We start from the raw sequence: 18095 nt of genomic DNA, 5'->3' as shown, positions 1-18095 counted from the left end.
CAGACTTTTCGCAATTTATTGAAATACCCAGTTTTTGACAAACGCGAAAAGTATAATCTCTGGCCATCAGAAGGAGATGCTTGGTGGGAGCTGTGAGGAGCCAGTCGTCCAAATATGGAAAAGTACAGTTTTGTACCTACCATAAATGTAGATGTTCGAGGATCCACATTGCTGCAGTCCTAACTATTGGGTAGTCCGCTGTCCAGTCGGCCCGAATACCAAAGTATATGGCTGACGTCGGTCAGGGCGCATTAGACTGACGTCAGTACGTCAGGGTACTAATGCGCATGACCGACGTCATATCCTCAGTCTTTTCTTGCCCCAGATGTCAGAAGACCCTAAAAAGACAAGGCCCAATATACCTGCACCAAAAAAAAAATACAATATATACAAAATTATCAGCATATGACCTCACCTACACAACCACCCCTAAACACAGAGGGGAAGGAGGGAGGGTAAATTGGACTGCAGCAATGTGGATCCTCGAACATCTACATTTATGGTAGGTACAAAACTGTACTATGTTCTTCATTCCACATTGCTGCAGTCCTAACTATTGGGTAGAATCCCAAAGCAGAGGTAAGGGAGGCTGGCAAATCATAAAGAAGCAGGAGCTGACAACATGCCTTGCAAAATAGCTGTGGCAAAACCAGCCCTAGACTTAGAGTAGAGAGGAAGGTGATAATGCTTAGAGAAAGTATGCACTGAACTCCAAGTAGCTGCCTCCAAAATATCCTTAGTTGCCACCCCTTAGAAATGCTGTTGAAGTGGCAGTAGCCCTAGTGGAATGAGGCCTAATCCCAGCTGGAATCTCCTTGCCATGATGGGAATAACAAAATGCAATGCAAAACCCAATCCACCTAGAAATAGTTTGTTTTGACACAGGCTTGCCCTGCGAACTCAAAGCAAAAGAAACAAACAACTGCTGAGACTGCCTAAAATCCTTAGTCCTGCTTAAATAATAACGCAATTGCCTGTGTACATCTAAAGTGTGCAAAATCTTTTCCCCTTTATTTTGGGGATCTGCATAAAAAGTAGGCAAATGAATAGTTTGGTTTAAAGCCACACTAGAAACCACTTTAGGCATAAAGGAAGGATTAGTACGTAATGATACCCTATCCTTATGGAAAATCAAAAGGCTCTACTGCCATAAGGGCCTGCAACTCAGACACCCTTCTTGCAGAAGTAATAGCCAACAGAAAAGCAGTCTTCCATGACAAGTATTTCAATTCAGCAGTAGCCGCAGGCTCAAAAGGTTGTAGAGTAAGTTTTTCCAACACAAAATTGAGATCCCAAGCAGGAGTAGGAGCTCTACGTGGGGGTCTTATATTCTTTGCCCCTCTAAGAAACTGCTTGAACAAAGGATGCGAAAACAATGGTGGGTCACAATCATAGTGAGCTGAAATTGCTGCAGCATGAATCTTAATGGAAGAGAAGGACAAACCTTTGTCCAATAACTCAGTAAGATATTGAAGAGCCACACTCAAATTAGGCTCAGAAATCTCCAAATTCTTTTCTGTACTCCAAAATAAAAATCTCTTCCATTTTTCTGCGTACACTTTCCTTGTACTAGGTCTTCTAGCTTCCATAATCACATTTAAAACTTGTTGAGGAAGTTGAGACCTGCTGTGTTTCAACACAGAATATGCCAGGCTGTTAGATGAAGAGAGTGAAGCTTGACATTGATCAGATGACCGTCCTTCTGAGATAACAGATGTGGAATCAAAGGTAAGGGCCATGGAGGCTTCCTTACCAGACTCCTTAGTAGTGGGTACCAGTGTTGCCGAGGCCAATCTGGAGCTATTAAAATCATCCTTGGCTTGTCTTGTCTGACCTTTAAGAGCACCTTTGGAAGAAGAGGCAGAGGTGGAAAGGCATACACATGAAGATTTTTCCAACTGAAAGAAAGAGCATCCACTTTCCAAGCTGTGTGATGAAACCCCTTTGTGCAAAACTTTGGCAGCTGGTGGTTTAGTGGAGAAGCGAACAGATCTATGTCTGGAGTTCCCCATGACACTGTCAATTTCTGAAATACATGAAGATCCAGTTTCCACTGTGGGGATCCATGATTTGCCTGCTTAACACATCAGCTAAGGAGTTCTGTGGACTCGGCAGACACCTTGCCTGAAGAGTTATTTGTAAGCTGAGCGCAGTCTCCCATAAAATCATTGCTTGCCTGCATAGAGGATAAGAATGTGTTCCCCCTTGTTTGTTGATGTACCACATGACAGTTGTGTTGTCTGTTAGAATCAACACCTGCCCTGGAAGAAGTAACTCCTTGAAAGCCATTAATGCAAACTGGACTGCTAACATCTCCTTCATGTTGATATGTAGATGCTGTAGTCTGGCAGGCCACTTGTCTTGAATCCACTTTCCATTTAGATGAGCTCCCCAGGCAATGTCCGAGGCATCTGTCGTTAAAATCTGACTCGCCTCTGGCCGGGTCACAGAGAGTCCCTTGTTTAGGTGACATTCCTGAGCCCACCACAAAAATTCTTTTTTGAAGGCAAGGTATTATTTGAATGACAGTGTCCAAATCCTGGCAGTGCTGTGTCCATACATTTTTGAGATACCATTGTAGCTTCCTCATATGCAGTTTGGCATTGGGAAGCACCAGAATACAAGATGCCATGAACCCTAATGCTTGAAGGACTGTCCTTGCAGTCAGCACGGACTGATGAGATAGTTGATGGAAGTAAAGGGATAGACTCTTTTGTTTGTCCGGGGTTAAAAGGCCATCTGGGCTGCTGTATTCAGTCTCACACCCAGAAAGCACATGTCTTGAGAGGGTACTAGACTGGACTTTATTTCGTTCACAGAATACCCTAGGCATCTTAGCACTGCTATAACATATTCCAGATGCTGTAGAAGGTCTTTCTTTTCTTGAGCCAGAATCAGGCAGTCGTCCAAGTAAGGATAGATTTGAATTCCTTTTAGCCTGAAGTAAGCTATCACTGGAGCCAGAACCTTTGTGAATACTCTGGGCGCAGTAGATAAGCCAAAGGGCAATGCAGAGAACTGATAATGAGAATTTCCAGCTCGAAAACGCAGATACTTCCTGCAACTCAGTCTTATAGGCACATGAAGGTAAGCTTCCTTGAGATCTAAAGTTACCATCCAGTGATCTTTGCCCAGCAGAGGTAAAAGCTGTTGTAACGTCAACATCTTGAACTTGGGAATGTCCAGATAAGTGTTGAGGATAGATAAATCCAAAATTGGTCTCCACGTGTTCCCCTTCTTTGGTACTAGGAACAGGCGAGAATAAAATCCTAGGCCCCTTTCTGATACAGGGACTGGCTGAATGGCCCCTATTTGGAGTAACAGAGAAATTTGCTTGTGAGCCTCTTTCCTTTGTGGAGGAGGAACGTCTGGCATGCCTTTGAAAGGGGGCAATGTATGGAAATAAAACCTGTAACCGTGGTGAATGATATCCTACACCCATTTGTCTTGAGTAATGAAATCCCAATTTTCTTTGAAAAGAGACAGTCTTCCTCCCAAAGGAGCTGCCAGACGAGAATCTACTGGCAGCTGAAAAGGCAGGTCATTGGGTCTGTTTACGAAAGGACTGACCCCTGCCCTCACCAGAAGTCTGAGCAGGTGAACTCCCTGTTCTAGGCCTAAAAGAACCTTGAGCTCTGCCCCTACCACGTCTAGACCTACCCCTAGACTGGGAATCATAAGCAGGATATGTCCATCCCTTAGTAGGCCAATTTCTACTAAACTTCGGTGGCTGCACCTGCAAAAAATCTTTAACAGTTTGCATAGACTTAGCTTTGTCCTCCATTTTCTTTAAAACTGCTTCCACAGGCGAACCAAACAACACATCAGACTGTAAAGGAGCATCCAAAATCCTTGTCTTAACATGCTCAGCTAAATTCTGATCCCTCAACCAGGCATGCCTGCGAAGAACAGAACTAGTGGCAGCCACCCTCGAGGAGGCCTGTACAGCATCAAAACCACATTGCAAAGAATGCTTACCCACTTGTTCAGACACATGAACTAAATCCAGCAACTCTTTACACTCAATACCTTCCGCCAAAGCATCCACCTTAGATTTCAATTGTGAAAGGAGATAATTTTGATATTTTAGCATGTGAAACTGACAATTCAACGCCCTCATGGCTAAAGTGGAAGAAGTATACACTTTCTTTCCCCATCTATCCAAAGCCCTTGCCTCCTTATCAGTGGGAACCGGGTTTTTAACAACAGAGGCCTTAACACCTTTAGGTCCCTGAGAAACAGTTTCCGGGTCTGCCCTAGGACTCTTAAAAAGATACTTATGAGCTTCAGGCACCCTATAGTACCTATCAGGTTTAACAGGAGCAGGAGGCAAAGAATCAGGGTTCAGGGAAGCCTCTGCAAAAACATCTTCCACCACATTTAACACAGGAGGTATAGCTAAGGGCCTATGCTGGGGTAAAAACAAGAATTCCCTAAGCCTTTTCCTGGAATCAGAGTAATCCTGGCCTTCCCATTTAAAGTGCTCCCTCATGGAATGCAGAGTCTCTGAAAATGAGAAATCCTCAGGAGGAGAAGCTGTAGGAGTGGAATCATCCACATCAGAATCAGAATAAGGAGGATACTCCTGCAAGTCTTCCGCAGAAGACTCAGAAGCCTCTGAACACTGTTCAAAACTCTCAAACTCAGGTTCCACCCTAGGCCTCTTATCAGGAGGGGGCATAGAACCTCTAATCATAGTAATCAAATCTTCTGCCATTTTAAGCATATGTTTCTTAGGCACAGAACCTGAAATGCTAGGAGAAGCCCCCACTGAAGCTAAACTTGGCCTACCTCCCAAAGAAGTTTTGGAAACAGAAGGAGAGGCTCTAACTACCTTGGGAAGAGAGGGAAGAACAGTTACCTGAGAAGCCCCCTCAGCCTGGCCTACCTCCTGAGAAGGCACATCCTGTAACAGTAAAGTCTCTGCCTGAGACTCCAAAGAAACTCCTGGCAAAACCTCTGGCTCCACTGAGCCTTCTAAAGAACCGACGTCCGGGACTGCCGGTTCATCAACCCTAGGCTTCGCTGTTTTATCCTTGCGCTTTTTGGACGAAGCGGGCGTCGGAGCATCCGACAGCATTTTATAATTACAACGCTTCCCAAACACTAACCTGGCACAGTCTAACCTTCTCTTAATAGTGCACTTGTTAAATCTAGCACAAGAGCGGCATCCAACAACGTCGTGCTCAGGCCCTAAACAAGGTATACACAAGGTATGGTAATCCCTATGAGGTATCTGTTTCCCACAAGAAATACAGTTATTCACTTTTTCTGACATCCGGTTAAATACTGAGGCAAGAAAAAACCAAAATGTTCCCAACGGGTACTTAGCCAACTTTGATTCGGTCTGAAACTCCGACTTCAGAAAATTTCAGAACGCCAACCTGCACTCGCAAAACTGCTTCTGCATCGGACCATGCGGCAAAAAAGACTGAGGATATGACGTCGGTCATGCGCATTAGTACCCTGACGGACTGGCGTCAGTCTAATGCGCCCTGACCGACGTCAGCCATATACTTTGGTATTCGGGCCGACTGGACAGCGGACTACCCAATAGTTAGGACTGCAGCAATGTGGAATGAAGAACATCACCTGGAATCCTTGTCGTCTCAGGTGAGAAGCTACCACTGCCATGCATTTGGTAAACACCCGGGGGGCAGTGGTGAGACCAAAGGGCAGGGCCCTGAACTGAAAATGACTGGTTCCCAGCCTGAAGCGGAGGAATCTTCTGGAGCGTCTGTTCATTTTTATGTGATAGTACGCATCCCGAAGGTCTATAGAGCACATCCAGTTTCCTTTGCCCAAAAGGGGAAGGATGGATTGCAGCGTGACCATCCGAAATCTTGTTTTCTTGACTGATTTGTTCAAGACACTGAGATCCAATATCGGTCTCCAGTCCCCTGTTTTCTTTGGAACTAAAAAGAACCTTGAGTAGATTCCGGATCCTTGTTGGTCTGCTGGCACTGGCTGAATTGCTCTTTTGCAAGCAGTTTTGAAATTTCCAAAGCTGCTAGATCCCTTTGAGCGGGTGGAACATCTGGAAGGGATTTTTGACTGATTTGGAAAGCGAAGAAAGGGGATAGAATAGCCTTCGAAATGATGGACTGTACCCATTTGTCTTGAGTCAGGGATAGCCAGGCTTCTGGGTACAGTGACAATCTTCCCCGACTGCCTCGAAGATGGGCAGTCGGGCAACACCTCAGGGATGCTGAAAGGGCTTGTCAGGAAGGCTTCCCGATTGCCCTGGTTTTATGGACCCCCTGCCCCTAGGGCGGCGTCTACCATTGTTATTCCCACCTCTGCCTTTGGTAGGAAAACGACTCTGTCGCCAGGCTAAGTCCCTTGAGATTGTTTACGGAACCACATCTTTCCACCCTTCTGGCCTTTGGGGTAAGGCCTGGAAGGAGTCGAAAACGGACTCCGACGGCAGAAAGGGTCTTGCCATCAGTCTCGCACCTAGTCAGGGTTTCTTTCACTTGAGGACCAAAGAGAGATGATCCATCAAAAGGGGAGTTCGTGAAAGATGTCTTGAAAGGGTCCGCAAAATTGCATAGCCGCATCCAGGCGTGCCTACGTAAGGCCACACCTGTCCCTGCGGCTCTGCTCGCTCCATCAGCCGCGCAAGAAAGGAGGCGCATGGAGGAGTTGGATATGGAATTAAGGGTAGCCAGCTGCGTGTTCATCTTGTCTTGGAAACCCGCAGCTGTAGGATCCTTTAACATTTCACTCGCTTCCTTGATCAAGTCCCTTTGAAGACGAGTGAAATGGCATAGGTAGTTCAGCGAACGCATGGTAAATGTCGCTGAGGAGAACATCCGCTTCCCGTACCTATCCATGGACCTAGATTCCTTGTTAGGTGGATGGACAGGTACTGAAGGATCAGCCAGTTCCTTCTTTGTGGCAGCAGCTACCACCATAGCATCCACAGAAACTCCTTTTGTTAAAAATTGCTTGTCTGCTGGAGCTGTGATGAACTTAGAGGGTCTCCTGGGAGTGGGGTCCACTGAATCAGGAGCCGTCCATGCCTTCTTAGCAACCACCTGCATGAGGGGGTCGAAGGGAGGGGACACCCAGGAGGTGAAAGGACGAGAGCCAAACGCCTCAAGATACACAGATTCATCCTCCGAAGGGTTGAGGGCTGGCCAATTTCCCCTCTGTTTCAGGATCTCCAGAATGTCTGCAAATGAGACATCTTCAGAAGGGGAACGGGGGGAACCCTCAGAATCATCCAAATCTGTGTCTGACGTGATGGACTCAGGTGAGTCAATGTGTTTCCTCTTACACTTCCTCTTCCGAGGGGGCTCTTCTGCCAAATCAGGAGAGGCCTCGGAAGAGGATGAAATCCCACAGGGGCTCCTGAGGAGCTGGCTCTCTGCGGTCCGGGATGAGGGAGTGAGTCGACTTACCCTGAGGCAGCATAGAGGGAGGGGCGGACGGAGCCGACTGTGGAGTAGAGCCAGGCTCTAACACACTCCGCATGACCTCGAATGCACCCCTGTCAGGCAGAGCCAGAGGTCCCCGCCCGAGGAGCTAAGAACCCCCTCAGCACCGACAGTGATGGCTCGAGGCGATGTCGGAGCCGAACTCACCAGCGCCAAGCCCCGAGAGGGAGAGGGGTCGGACAAGGGTCCGATGCCACTCACCCTCGGAGCCGACGAGGAAGTCCGGCGCCGAGATTCTTCCAAAGAAGAAAACGGAGCCGACGGAGCCGAAGACAATTGTATCGGCTCTGGCGTAATCACAGTCTCGGTTCCGGCGACCCGGCTCGAACTCAAGAGAGTCGAAGGAGGAAAATGTTGATGGACCGGGGCAGGCATCGACTGATGAGTCGGGCTCTGAAGCATCTGGGCTAGTGCCTCGGACTTAAGTAGTCGACTCACTACCCTCTGAAGGTCATGATCCGACAGCCTCGATGACCTAGAGGAGTGAGACCTTTGGCTCCGTTCAGACAGCAGGGGAGATCCTGGAGCCGAATGAACGGAGCCAAGGGATGGTGACCTGGACCTCTTCCTAGTTGTCGGCTCCGAAGGTCTGGTCGGAGCCGACACGGGAACTTCAATAACCTCGGCTCCGACCGGAGCCGAGGGAGCCACAGAAACTGTGGACTGAGACTTATCGGCGCCAGCCGGAGCCGATAAAGGCAAAGGTTGAGAAACCTGAGGTCTCGGCTCAGATGCTGGAGCCGAAGACCTAGATGCCTTAGAGGGCTTCCCTGTTGAAACAGACAGGGAATCCTCTGGCTTCAGTAAGCCTCTAAGAATTAATTTATTTTTTCTTTCCTGCAGGACCCTGGGGCTGAAGCCATGGCACACAGCACAGGAGTCCTGCAGGTGCAAAGGCCCCAGACAATAGACACAAGAAGTGTGAGCGTCTGTCAGAGACATTTTCTGACAGCACGCATCACACTTCTTGAATCGAGACCTTGCTTCTTTAGACATTTTGTCTGACAGGTGTACACAAACACGCACACAAACACACAAGTTATACCCTGTCAGGTTAACACAATAAATTTAGTAGTAATACTAGTAATTTAAAACTACAATAAACTACAATAAACACACACACTCCACTAGGGAAGGGAAGGCCTGTAGGCCCAAGGGAAGAACCAAAGGTTCTTGGGGAAAGAAACGGAAATTATTTTGGGTAGGGAATAAAAGTTTTCTAACCTACACTAACTAAGTAAAAATATTAACTTAAAGGGGTTTTAAAGACTAATTTTCACAAGAAAAATAGTACTCACCAGGAACCGGTAGAAACAACCAACCTCGAAGCTGTAGCGGCAAACGAGATCTGGGGTAACTCTCGCCTAGCATTGTGGGATATAAGGGGAGCCTCGAGCTAGTGGAACCAACTCTCGAGCTTTTAGAGTGGCCGAGTCGGAGCCGAGGTCGGCTCCGAACCCATCCAGCAAGAATGAAGGCGAGATAGACAACTTAACATCTAACCCTAATATATACATGTTAAGAAATGTAACTTTGAAAAAAAAAGACCAAAAAATTACACTCTAATGCTTGAGATTCAGTAGCAATCTTGTTCCGATAGCGGCAAACTAGATCTGGGGAGTTGGGGATGGAATAGAGCATTGTAGGTAGAGGGAGGAGCTTAAGATTCAAATCACAGATCTTGTAAATGCGACAGAGTTGGATCCAAGAACTGGATCTGTAACCCATTCATGAGGAACAATGAAAAGGATATCAGATCTAATAATAAATAGATAAAAAATAAAATTATTCCCCATCATTTCTTTGAATCTATAGCATTTCCTATTATAAATTATTGTGTGCCTTGGAGAAGACTGGAATGCACTGATATAGCAGAAGGCTAAGGAGGTGAGTTTTTATTAATTTTTATTCATTTATTTATATTTGTGTGTGTGTGTGTGTGTGTGTGTGTGTGTGTGTGTGTGTGTGTGTGTGTGTGTGTGTGTGTGTGACACTGTCTATCTGTGTGTTAAGTACAATATTATGAGCCTGCTACTATTTGGGTAATATTGCAAAATTCAGTTTTGTAGGCTGTACTAGGTATACTGTGTTATTTTTTCTAAAACATTTTCCTTTTGGATTTGTTGTATCTACCAGCAGGAAGGTTATATATTCGTAAACTGACAGAGCTATAATTACTAAATAATAAAGTAGTTGCATGAAAAGTCAGTTTGGGTGCACATTTGAAATATACAGGTGGCCTATATTTGTTATAATCAGAAATAGCAATTATAGTAAATGGTAATAAATGCTTAACGTGTCCTATCGCAATTACAGTAAATGGTAATTAATGCTTAACGTGTCCTAAGGATAGGGAAATGCACTGCAAACCAATTACATAATCACAATACAGATAAACATAACACAAGAAAATCACAATACTATGAAAGTACACTACAAAGACAATCACAATACAAAGAATCATGCCAATGAAAACTATTGCACAGGTAACACACAAGAAGAAGAACCAGAACCAAATAACCCACCAGAAATCATTTTGGAAGAAAAAAAGGATTTCCTTCTTAAGTGAGCACCTGCTTAAAAGGTCTAGCAAGGATTTGATTAAAAGGGTATGTAGTATACTTAAAAAGATATATGTGAAGTCTACAAAGATAGGTTACAGAACCAGCTACAGAGTCTGTAGTTCAGTCCTGAACTCTGCTTACTTTCTGTATGCAGTTTGCATGCTCTACCTGTGTCTGTTCAAGTCTTAGTTTCTTCCAAAAAATAAGAGCATGCCAGCTGGCATGTTATTCTAAACTAGCAACATTTTCACTTGCCCATGTGGTTCTCAGCTGAAAAATGTCAGTGACAGAACAATTCACTTACATGATTGACAAATGAATAAATAAAAAATGTAAAAAGTATGAAGTTTAAGAAAATAGGCTAGGACTAATACTGTGCAGTACCACGCAAGACAAAACAAATTGCAAACAAAATATTTTTATTTCAGAGAGAGGAAGACAACAGGAATCTGAAGAATAAGATGAAATACCTAGCATACAAATGTGAAATTATATTTATAGAAAGGGCGGTGTGTGACTGAAGCAGAATGTTAAACTGGGTAGCAGAAAGATAAAACTGCTAGGAGCTTGAATATGTGAAACCCATTAAGTATTGCAGGTTGGGTTAGTAAGTATGCAGGGATATTACCACCACTAGTCACTTAACAAAATTTGAAATAATTATATAGAAGAAAACAAGGCAGGTCAGATAGCCTAAAAGGCACTGCCTAGAAAAGATTTTGTTTCTGTGTTAATGTATTCAGAGAAACACATTTTGTATCCTGGTATATTTTTTCACACATTTACTGAACAATACTTGAGCCATGACCTAAGGAAAGCCCCGTGCAGATCACATTTGTTGGCGTGTTACACACCTGCAGTCAATATTTTAGCTAAAGGCTACCCCATGCAGTTTATCATGACCTCAAACCATGAAGAAGCATGCTTGCTCAAACATTTATATATGCACCATACCACACACTGACATCATGTAACCAAGGCCCTCTACAGGGAAAAGAATAGTGGTGTAAAATCTTAAACCTAACCATAGATGTTCTTCTCTTCTATGTTGCAGTATTCTTTACATATGGGTTGTATTCCGCCCAATGATCTGACTGTATTCAAAAGCTTAGAGCTACTGCCTGTACATGGGATGCTGCACGCAGAGACAGACAACATCTGCCATAAAAAGGACGTCCTCACATACCATCTTCAGAATAAGAAAGCCCCATGAAGAAAATCCAAGAGGAGCCTATGTGGATCATCCTAGGAAAGAGCAAGCTGTAGGGGGAAGGGACAAAATACTGGAACATAGAAGAGAGGGACATCTATGGTTATGTTAAGCCTTTACGCAACTATTCTATGTCCTTCTGTTCAATGTTGCAGTATTTTTCACATATGGGAGAGTGAGCAGAAAAGGGAACCAAGGGAGGAGGATAGGGAAGGGGAAACTAAGAGGAAGCATTTTCCAAGAATCCATTCAGAATTGCCCTAGCAAATTCTGCTCTGAATCCAAAAACAGTGTCCAATTTGTAATGTTTCATTAAAGTGTGAACAGATGACCAGGTGGCTACTTTCAAGATGGAATGGGCATCTAAACCCTTGAAGAAGGGCCCTGAGGATGCAACTGACCTAGTGGAATGTGTCCTGACAGATGCTGATAAGGACTTTCCATGGAATTCATAGCAAACACAATAGGCTTAGAAATCCATGTGGATATAGTTTGTTTGGACACAGGCAAGCCCAGAGCCCTGGGCTGAAATGACACAAAAAGTCTGTCAGACTTCCTAATAGACTTTGTCTTGTCAAGGTAAAATCTGAGTTGTCTTTGAACATCTAAGGTGTGTAAAATCCTCTCATTAGAGGACTGAGGTAAAGGGAAGAAGGTAGGCAATTGGATGGATGGACTACGTGACAACTCATTCACCACTTTTGGCATGAAGGTAGAGTTAGTTCTCAAGGATAACCTCTCCTTATGGAAGACCAGAGGTGAGGCTATTAATGCCTGAATTTCAGAAACCCTTCTGGCAGAGGTTAAGGCTACAAGAAGCACTATTTTCTATGTGCAAAACTTTAGGGAACCAGAAACTGCTGGTTCAAAAGAGGCCTGGGTAAGTTTTTCCAGCACATAATTTTGATCTCAGGGAGGAAGAAATTATTTCTTAGGTGGTATTAGGTGTAGGACGCCTTTCAGAAAAAGCTTAACTTCTAACCTGGGGTCTAACTAGGTCCAGGAACACATCTCTGTGGAGCATCCACTCATGACATTGAGTCATGGACCTGCTTAATGTGTCAGCTACCAGGTTCTGAGATGAGGGAAGGTACACAGCATGCAGAATTACTTTGTATAAGGCAGACAATTCCCAAGCTTTGATGGCCACGTGACAGAGGGGATAAGATTTTGTGCCCCCCCCCTTGCTGTTTATGTACCAAAGGACAGTGGTAATGTCTGTGAGGATCTTTAGGGGTCCTGGTAAGAACAGTGGTTGAAAGGTCTGTTACGCTAAAAGTAAAACTAATTTCCCTGATGTTGATATGTTCCTTCCTTTGAGAAGGGGACCAAAGGCCTTGAACTTTCCTGGAAGCAAAGGTTGCTCCCCACCCCAAGTCTGAGGCATCTGTAAAGAGTTGCTAAGCTGTTTGAGGAACCTGAAGAGGTAGGCTAGGTTTCTGATTGAGTTGCTGAATCCACCAACCTAACTCTGCTTTTAGTCAGGGAAGAAGGGGAATCATGACATCTAAGGGATGATCATGTTGGGACCAAACTGTAATTAGAAAGCACTGGAACTTTCTCATATGTATTTTACAAAGGGCAGCATGGGATTAGTGCAAGTCATGAACCCCAGCAGTTTCAGAAACTCCCTGGCTGTGATGGAATGAAGAGGCAGAACAGCCTCCCATGAATGCCCTGAGACAAGTTGCTTTTTCTACAGGGAGAAAAACCATCATCAAATTTGTGCGAAACCTGCACCTGAGGAATATAAGATCCTGACTTGGTGTGAGACACAACTTTTTGAGATTTATTGTGAAACCCAGTGCCTGCAGAAAAAGGGATGGCTAGGTTCAGATGCTGAGTTAAGAGGTCTGGGCTGCTGGTCAGAAACAGCAGATTGTCTAAATATGGGTAAACTTTAAATCCTTTCAGCCTTAAATATGCAATGGCTGAGGCTAGGCACTTTTGAATACCCTTGGAGGAGTAGAAAGACCAAAGGGCAAGCCAGTAAATTAAAAGTGCAAAGAACCAACGGAGAAACGCAAAAATCTTCTGAAGAGGGGGTGTATAGGGATATGCAGGTATGCATCCTTCAGATCCAGAAAAGCTAAGAAAGCTTGAGGGAGGACCAGGGGCAGAAGAGTATGGAGGGACAGTATTCTGAAGGAAGGCACCACCAGGAAGGTGTTTAATAGGGAGGGATCTAAGATAGGCCTCCAAGGGCCATCTTTCCTTGGAACTAGAAATATCCTGGAATAAAACCCCCTTCCCTGCTGGTCTGGAGGGTCAGACTGAATGGTGCCTTGGTTGGAAAGTTGATCCAGAATCAAGGTAAACAGAGGTAGTTGACTGGAGAGCTGCTGAAGTATTTCCTGAAAAGGAGGGAGGGTCTTCCAAGTCATAAAGTATACATTTTGGATAAGTGAAATCACCCAGGAGTCCTGAGTTATCTTCATCCAAGCTGGCAGGGAAAGGGAGAGGTGATGGGACAGAGGGGTATGACTCAGAAGAGGGTACAAGGCATCACAGAGGACTTTGTCTGGGCTGAAAGGGCTGCTGTGGAGTGGCCACAACAGCATCTGCACGAGTAACAGCCTTGGTGTGTGGGTACCTCCTGGAAGGCTTGTGGGGTCTAGTTCCAGAAGGAACATAAGTGGAGGAACAAGCAGGTTTCCTTACAAAGGAAATCTTGGCAGGGAAATTTCTATGAAATTTTGGAACTGGTGAAACCAGCAGTGTTTCAAATCCTGGAGTTCCTTATCTTTTTCCTGCAGTGATTTAAGCAACTCGGCAGCTGCTTTTCCAAACAACGAGGAATTATCAAGAGGAGTATCAAGCAATTTTGCCTTGATGTCATCAGGAAGTGCCTGGAGACGTAACCCAAAATGTTTTCTTAGAACAGAAGCAGAAGCTGCTGCTCTGGCATAGGCCTCCACTGCATTGTAACTACACTTGATAGAGTGTCTAGCTATCTGAGAGGAGGATAAGAAAGAAAGAACCAAAGATTTAACCTCTGAATCTGGCAATGAGGAAATAGCCTGGGTGGCCTGAGTTAGCAAAGCCACAGCATACCTAGATATATGTGTCTGGAATCAATTGCCCTGATAGCCAAAGTGGAAGAGGTATATACTTTCTTGCCCAACCGTTCCAAAATGTTACTTTCTTTATCAGAAGGGATCAACTTGGTAGAAGGAGAAAACCTTGAGGACTTATCTGTGGTAATGGAAACCACTGCAGGGTCAGCTGAGGGACATTTAAAAAGAAATTTGCAATCCTCGGGGACCTTATAAAAATAATCAGGTCTCTTTGGGGCAGGGGCTTGGGAGTCAGGGGTCTTAGATGCATTCTTGAAAACATCTAAAAAGGCTGGCAGTACTGCAGGGACTGCTGAAGGTGCAGGGGCCTCCACCTGTAGAAGCTCATAATATCTCTTCTGTTCTTCTGAGATTTGAGAGGAATCCCACTTAAAAAAACTCCCTCATTTTATTAATAGTTTCCCCAAAGGAAAGCTCTTCCATGGGAGAATCCCCCCATTAGACTCCTCCTCTAGGGAAGCATATTCCAGAGGAGAGGGAATTTGAGTGGAGTATGATAGAGAGTCTTCATCAGATGAAGACTCCTCAGAATCTGTGTCATGAATTTGAAGTTCTGTAGGCGGTCCTGAAATAAGGCCTTGGGACACAGATGGCTGCACTGGAGAAGAGGAAAAGGCCTGGCCTAGTATGGGTGAAGGTGAAGCTACAGGCCTCAAAGCCACAGGCCCTGTGAAAAATCATCCTAATCTGACACTGGGGTAGAAGGAGTAGGAACATGCTTAGTCTTTTGCTTCTTTTTCACACTTATCCTGTTGAGGAGAGATGGCAGATGTAGGCCTAACCTCCAGTAGTTCTTTGGACAAGGAACCTGGAACAGTTCATAAGTCTTCTGCAATCACTAGCCATGGTTCCCCCAAGTCGTCTAAACTGGACGTAGGTATAGCCTCAGACGTGCTAGGATCTGCACTCTTGACGGTTTCCATCCCAGTACCCACCGAAGGAGCGGACCCTACCTCCGATCGTACTGCTGAGTTTACATCAACCTCAAGGGGTACGTCGGAGGGAGCAGGCACAGCTAAAGAGGATTTGGGCCTGGCCTTGCTAACCCTCCTCTTACAGATGGCTCAGAAGTACTCGTGGAACCCTTCATAGCATCCCTTGAGTTTTTGGTTTTCTGAGTATAAATTTAAAGCTGACACACCACTGTGCAATCTTTTGGGAATGAAGGCCTGACAACTAGAGCAGGATCGGTGGTCGTGAGTAGGCCCTAAAGCATAGCTCGTGACTACCTTTATGTGGAATTTGCCTTCCACACCTACACTTGCCCTTCCTGGATGACATTAAGAAAACAAAAGCAGTAGCAATATATTAAATCCCATATGGGGTACTTATCTGAAGCTGCAAGATGAACCAAAGGGATCCGACGGCAGACCGAACATACTAGTCAACCTTTCCAAATGGCGGCGAAAACGTTCTGAAAATGGTATGTGTGGATGTCCCTTTTACAGCTGACATTGTCTGTGCCTGTGTGCGATATCCCATGTACAGGCAGTGGCTCTAAGCTTTTGTATACAGGCCAGACATCGGGTCGTTGGATGGAATACAACCCATATGTAAAGAATACTGCAACATTGGATAGAAGGACATCAGGTGAATGCATCCCCTTTACTATTTCGGTTTTAAAAATCACATGCATATTCATCTTTCTGTCTCCAGTCCACACACACAAAGACACGTGTCTAACCAGTGTCTGTGGAAAAAATATTTCCCGTTGATATGCATTGTATAAGCTGTAATGTGCATCACATTGCATCTCTTACTTTCCACAAGTCTAGTGCATGGCAGACATAATTCCTCTGTGCTTTGCATCCCCTTTTCCTCTGCTAGTGCAACAGTTGTATGCTTTATTCTAATGCTATTAACCTACCAATGAATATGTAGAGGAAGTTCCAGGAATATTGGTATAACCAGAAATGTCAGCAACCAAATTCATTACATATGTCCACATAAAAATCACACTTGTGACAATTTGAAATTCTTAATTTATTGCATTTTTTTTAGTCTGTTTTAGTACCCCATTTTGAAATTCAAACAGCGGCTTTTTTACCTTAGCTAATAATGCCCTTTAATGTTTACTATTTGTACTTCTCTGTAAGACTCATTGACCATGTTTAAGAAATATTTACAAATATAGTGCAGTCATCAGCTTACCAGCCACTTAACCTCTTGTTTGTGCTTTTCTTTGCAGGAGATTGATTTGATTTCGAACATGGGTGGCTTGATTGGCCTCTGGGTTGGATTTTCTGTGTGCACCATTGCCGAATTCTTTGAGCTCTTTGTTGACATCTTGCTCTACTTTATCCACAGATGTTTGAGGGCACCAACAAAGCCAGAGTACAAAAGTCCTTATATGGAGAAAGGAGGCTCTATCTACATGGCCCCTAAAAGTACTAAAATATAATGCTTTTCTTTGCAGCTGGAGAGTAAAAGTAAAACAGGTCTTACATTGTTTTCCTTCTTTCCTGTTTGCACAGTTACATCTTTCTCACATAAACATTAATACTGTACTTAACAGAACAAATGAGTAATGGAAGTCCACAGTTTTCCTTATATTTGCTGATAAGAAGAGATTGCAGTTTTTCATACTGGGATATGGGCATTCACCACTTAAATCAGCAGATTTTAATACTTGCAGTCTACAAGTCACAGTCACGGTAGCAAAATAAAGCAGTATCTTCTGTCCTATCCAACTCAAAAATGTTCCTCAATTCTGAAGTTGGGCTATGTACATGTGTGTGGGTGGGGGCTATTAAACTTTTTCAGCATTCAACGAATTTCTCTTTGGCAGTTTCTAAATCACTCTTTTCCATGAAATTATTTCACAAATCAAGAATCCTCAGATATTAACCTAAAACTGGATGGAGGGAGTTATAATTAATTGTTTTGTCACTGTGGTGAAACTATTAATAGACATGGATTCTACTGACAATGAATTAGTAAATAAATATTCAAAATGACACTATTTTTGTCATTGAATTAGCTATGATTGCACAGGTGGCTTGGATCACAATACATAGTCTATATATGAGTTAATTATTTTGTAATCATTGTCCATCCATCCTCAACCCCTTTTCCCATTTTTGCATATGGGATCAGGGTGTCACTTCAACAGTGACAATCATCTAAAGCCAAGATTTACGATGCCGGGTGACTAGCCCCGTCTTGGTATTTCATCCATATCACACACCCACACACATACTCACAACTAGAGCCAATTTCAGTGTCCAATCTATCTGCTGCATGTCTTTGGAATGTAGGAGGAAAATGAAGCACCCAAAGGAAACCCACGCGAACACAAGAAGGACATGCAAACACCACACAGAATGCATCCCAGCCAAGAACAGAACCAGAGAACCTCTTGTTGTGAGGAGACAACACTAATCACTACACCACTGCGCCAAATCACAGTAATCCTGTTTAATTATGGGTATTTAAAATTCAAATATGAAGTCACATGGGAGCTATTCCTTGTTCCAAAAAAAAAATTCAAGCAGTGTTTCAAAAATGTGTCTTTTCCATTCCAGAACTGCCAAAGATAGGAGAAAGTACAGTTGTGTAAGCAAACTTACAATAACAGTAGATATTTGAATGAACATTCCTGCAGCAGCCTAAGCTATACAGGCTATATCATGGATAGGATATAACAGCTGGCCAGCTTTCAAAGCTTCAGGCACCTTCCATGTGCTCAAACTATTAGACAGCTCAGCTTGAGCTAAGCTGACTAAAAGGCAGGTCTGGGCATCAAGCCCTTCAGAGCTTTCATGTCAACTGAGAAAGGGAGGCTTAGCCATGACAGGACACT

The 18095-nt window shown here is 44.2% G+C and overlaps 1 protein-coding gene across 1 annotated transcript in view; it reads left to right on the top strand.

Annotated features, from left to right (window-relative positions):
* Positions 1-17867, top strand: part of LOC122790625 (amiloride-sensitive sodium channel subunit gamma-like) — a 1193300-nt gene extending 1175433 nt beyond the window's left edge. Inside the window, exon 11 of the mRNA XM_044058151.1 lies at positions 16482-17867. Within this exon, the coding sequence (XP_043914086.1) occupies positions 16482-16694 (213 nt within the window). The 3' untranslated portion in view covers positions 16695-17867. The remainder of the gene's footprint in view (positions 1-16481) is intronic.
* Positions 17868-18095: the final 228 nt, after the last annotated feature.

Source organism: Protopterus annectens, chromosome 16.part0 (genome assembly GCF_019279795.1).
Source record: "Protopterus annectens isolate FY-2018-M chromosome 16.part0, PAN1.0, whole genome shotgun sequence".
NCBI classification, from domain to species: domain Eukaryota; kingdom Metazoa; phylum Chordata; order Ceratodontiformes; family Protopteridae; genus Protopterus; species Protopterus annectens.
The sequence above is the reverse complement of the archived record's forward strand: the minus strand, read 5'-3'. Positions and strand labels throughout refer to the sequence as shown.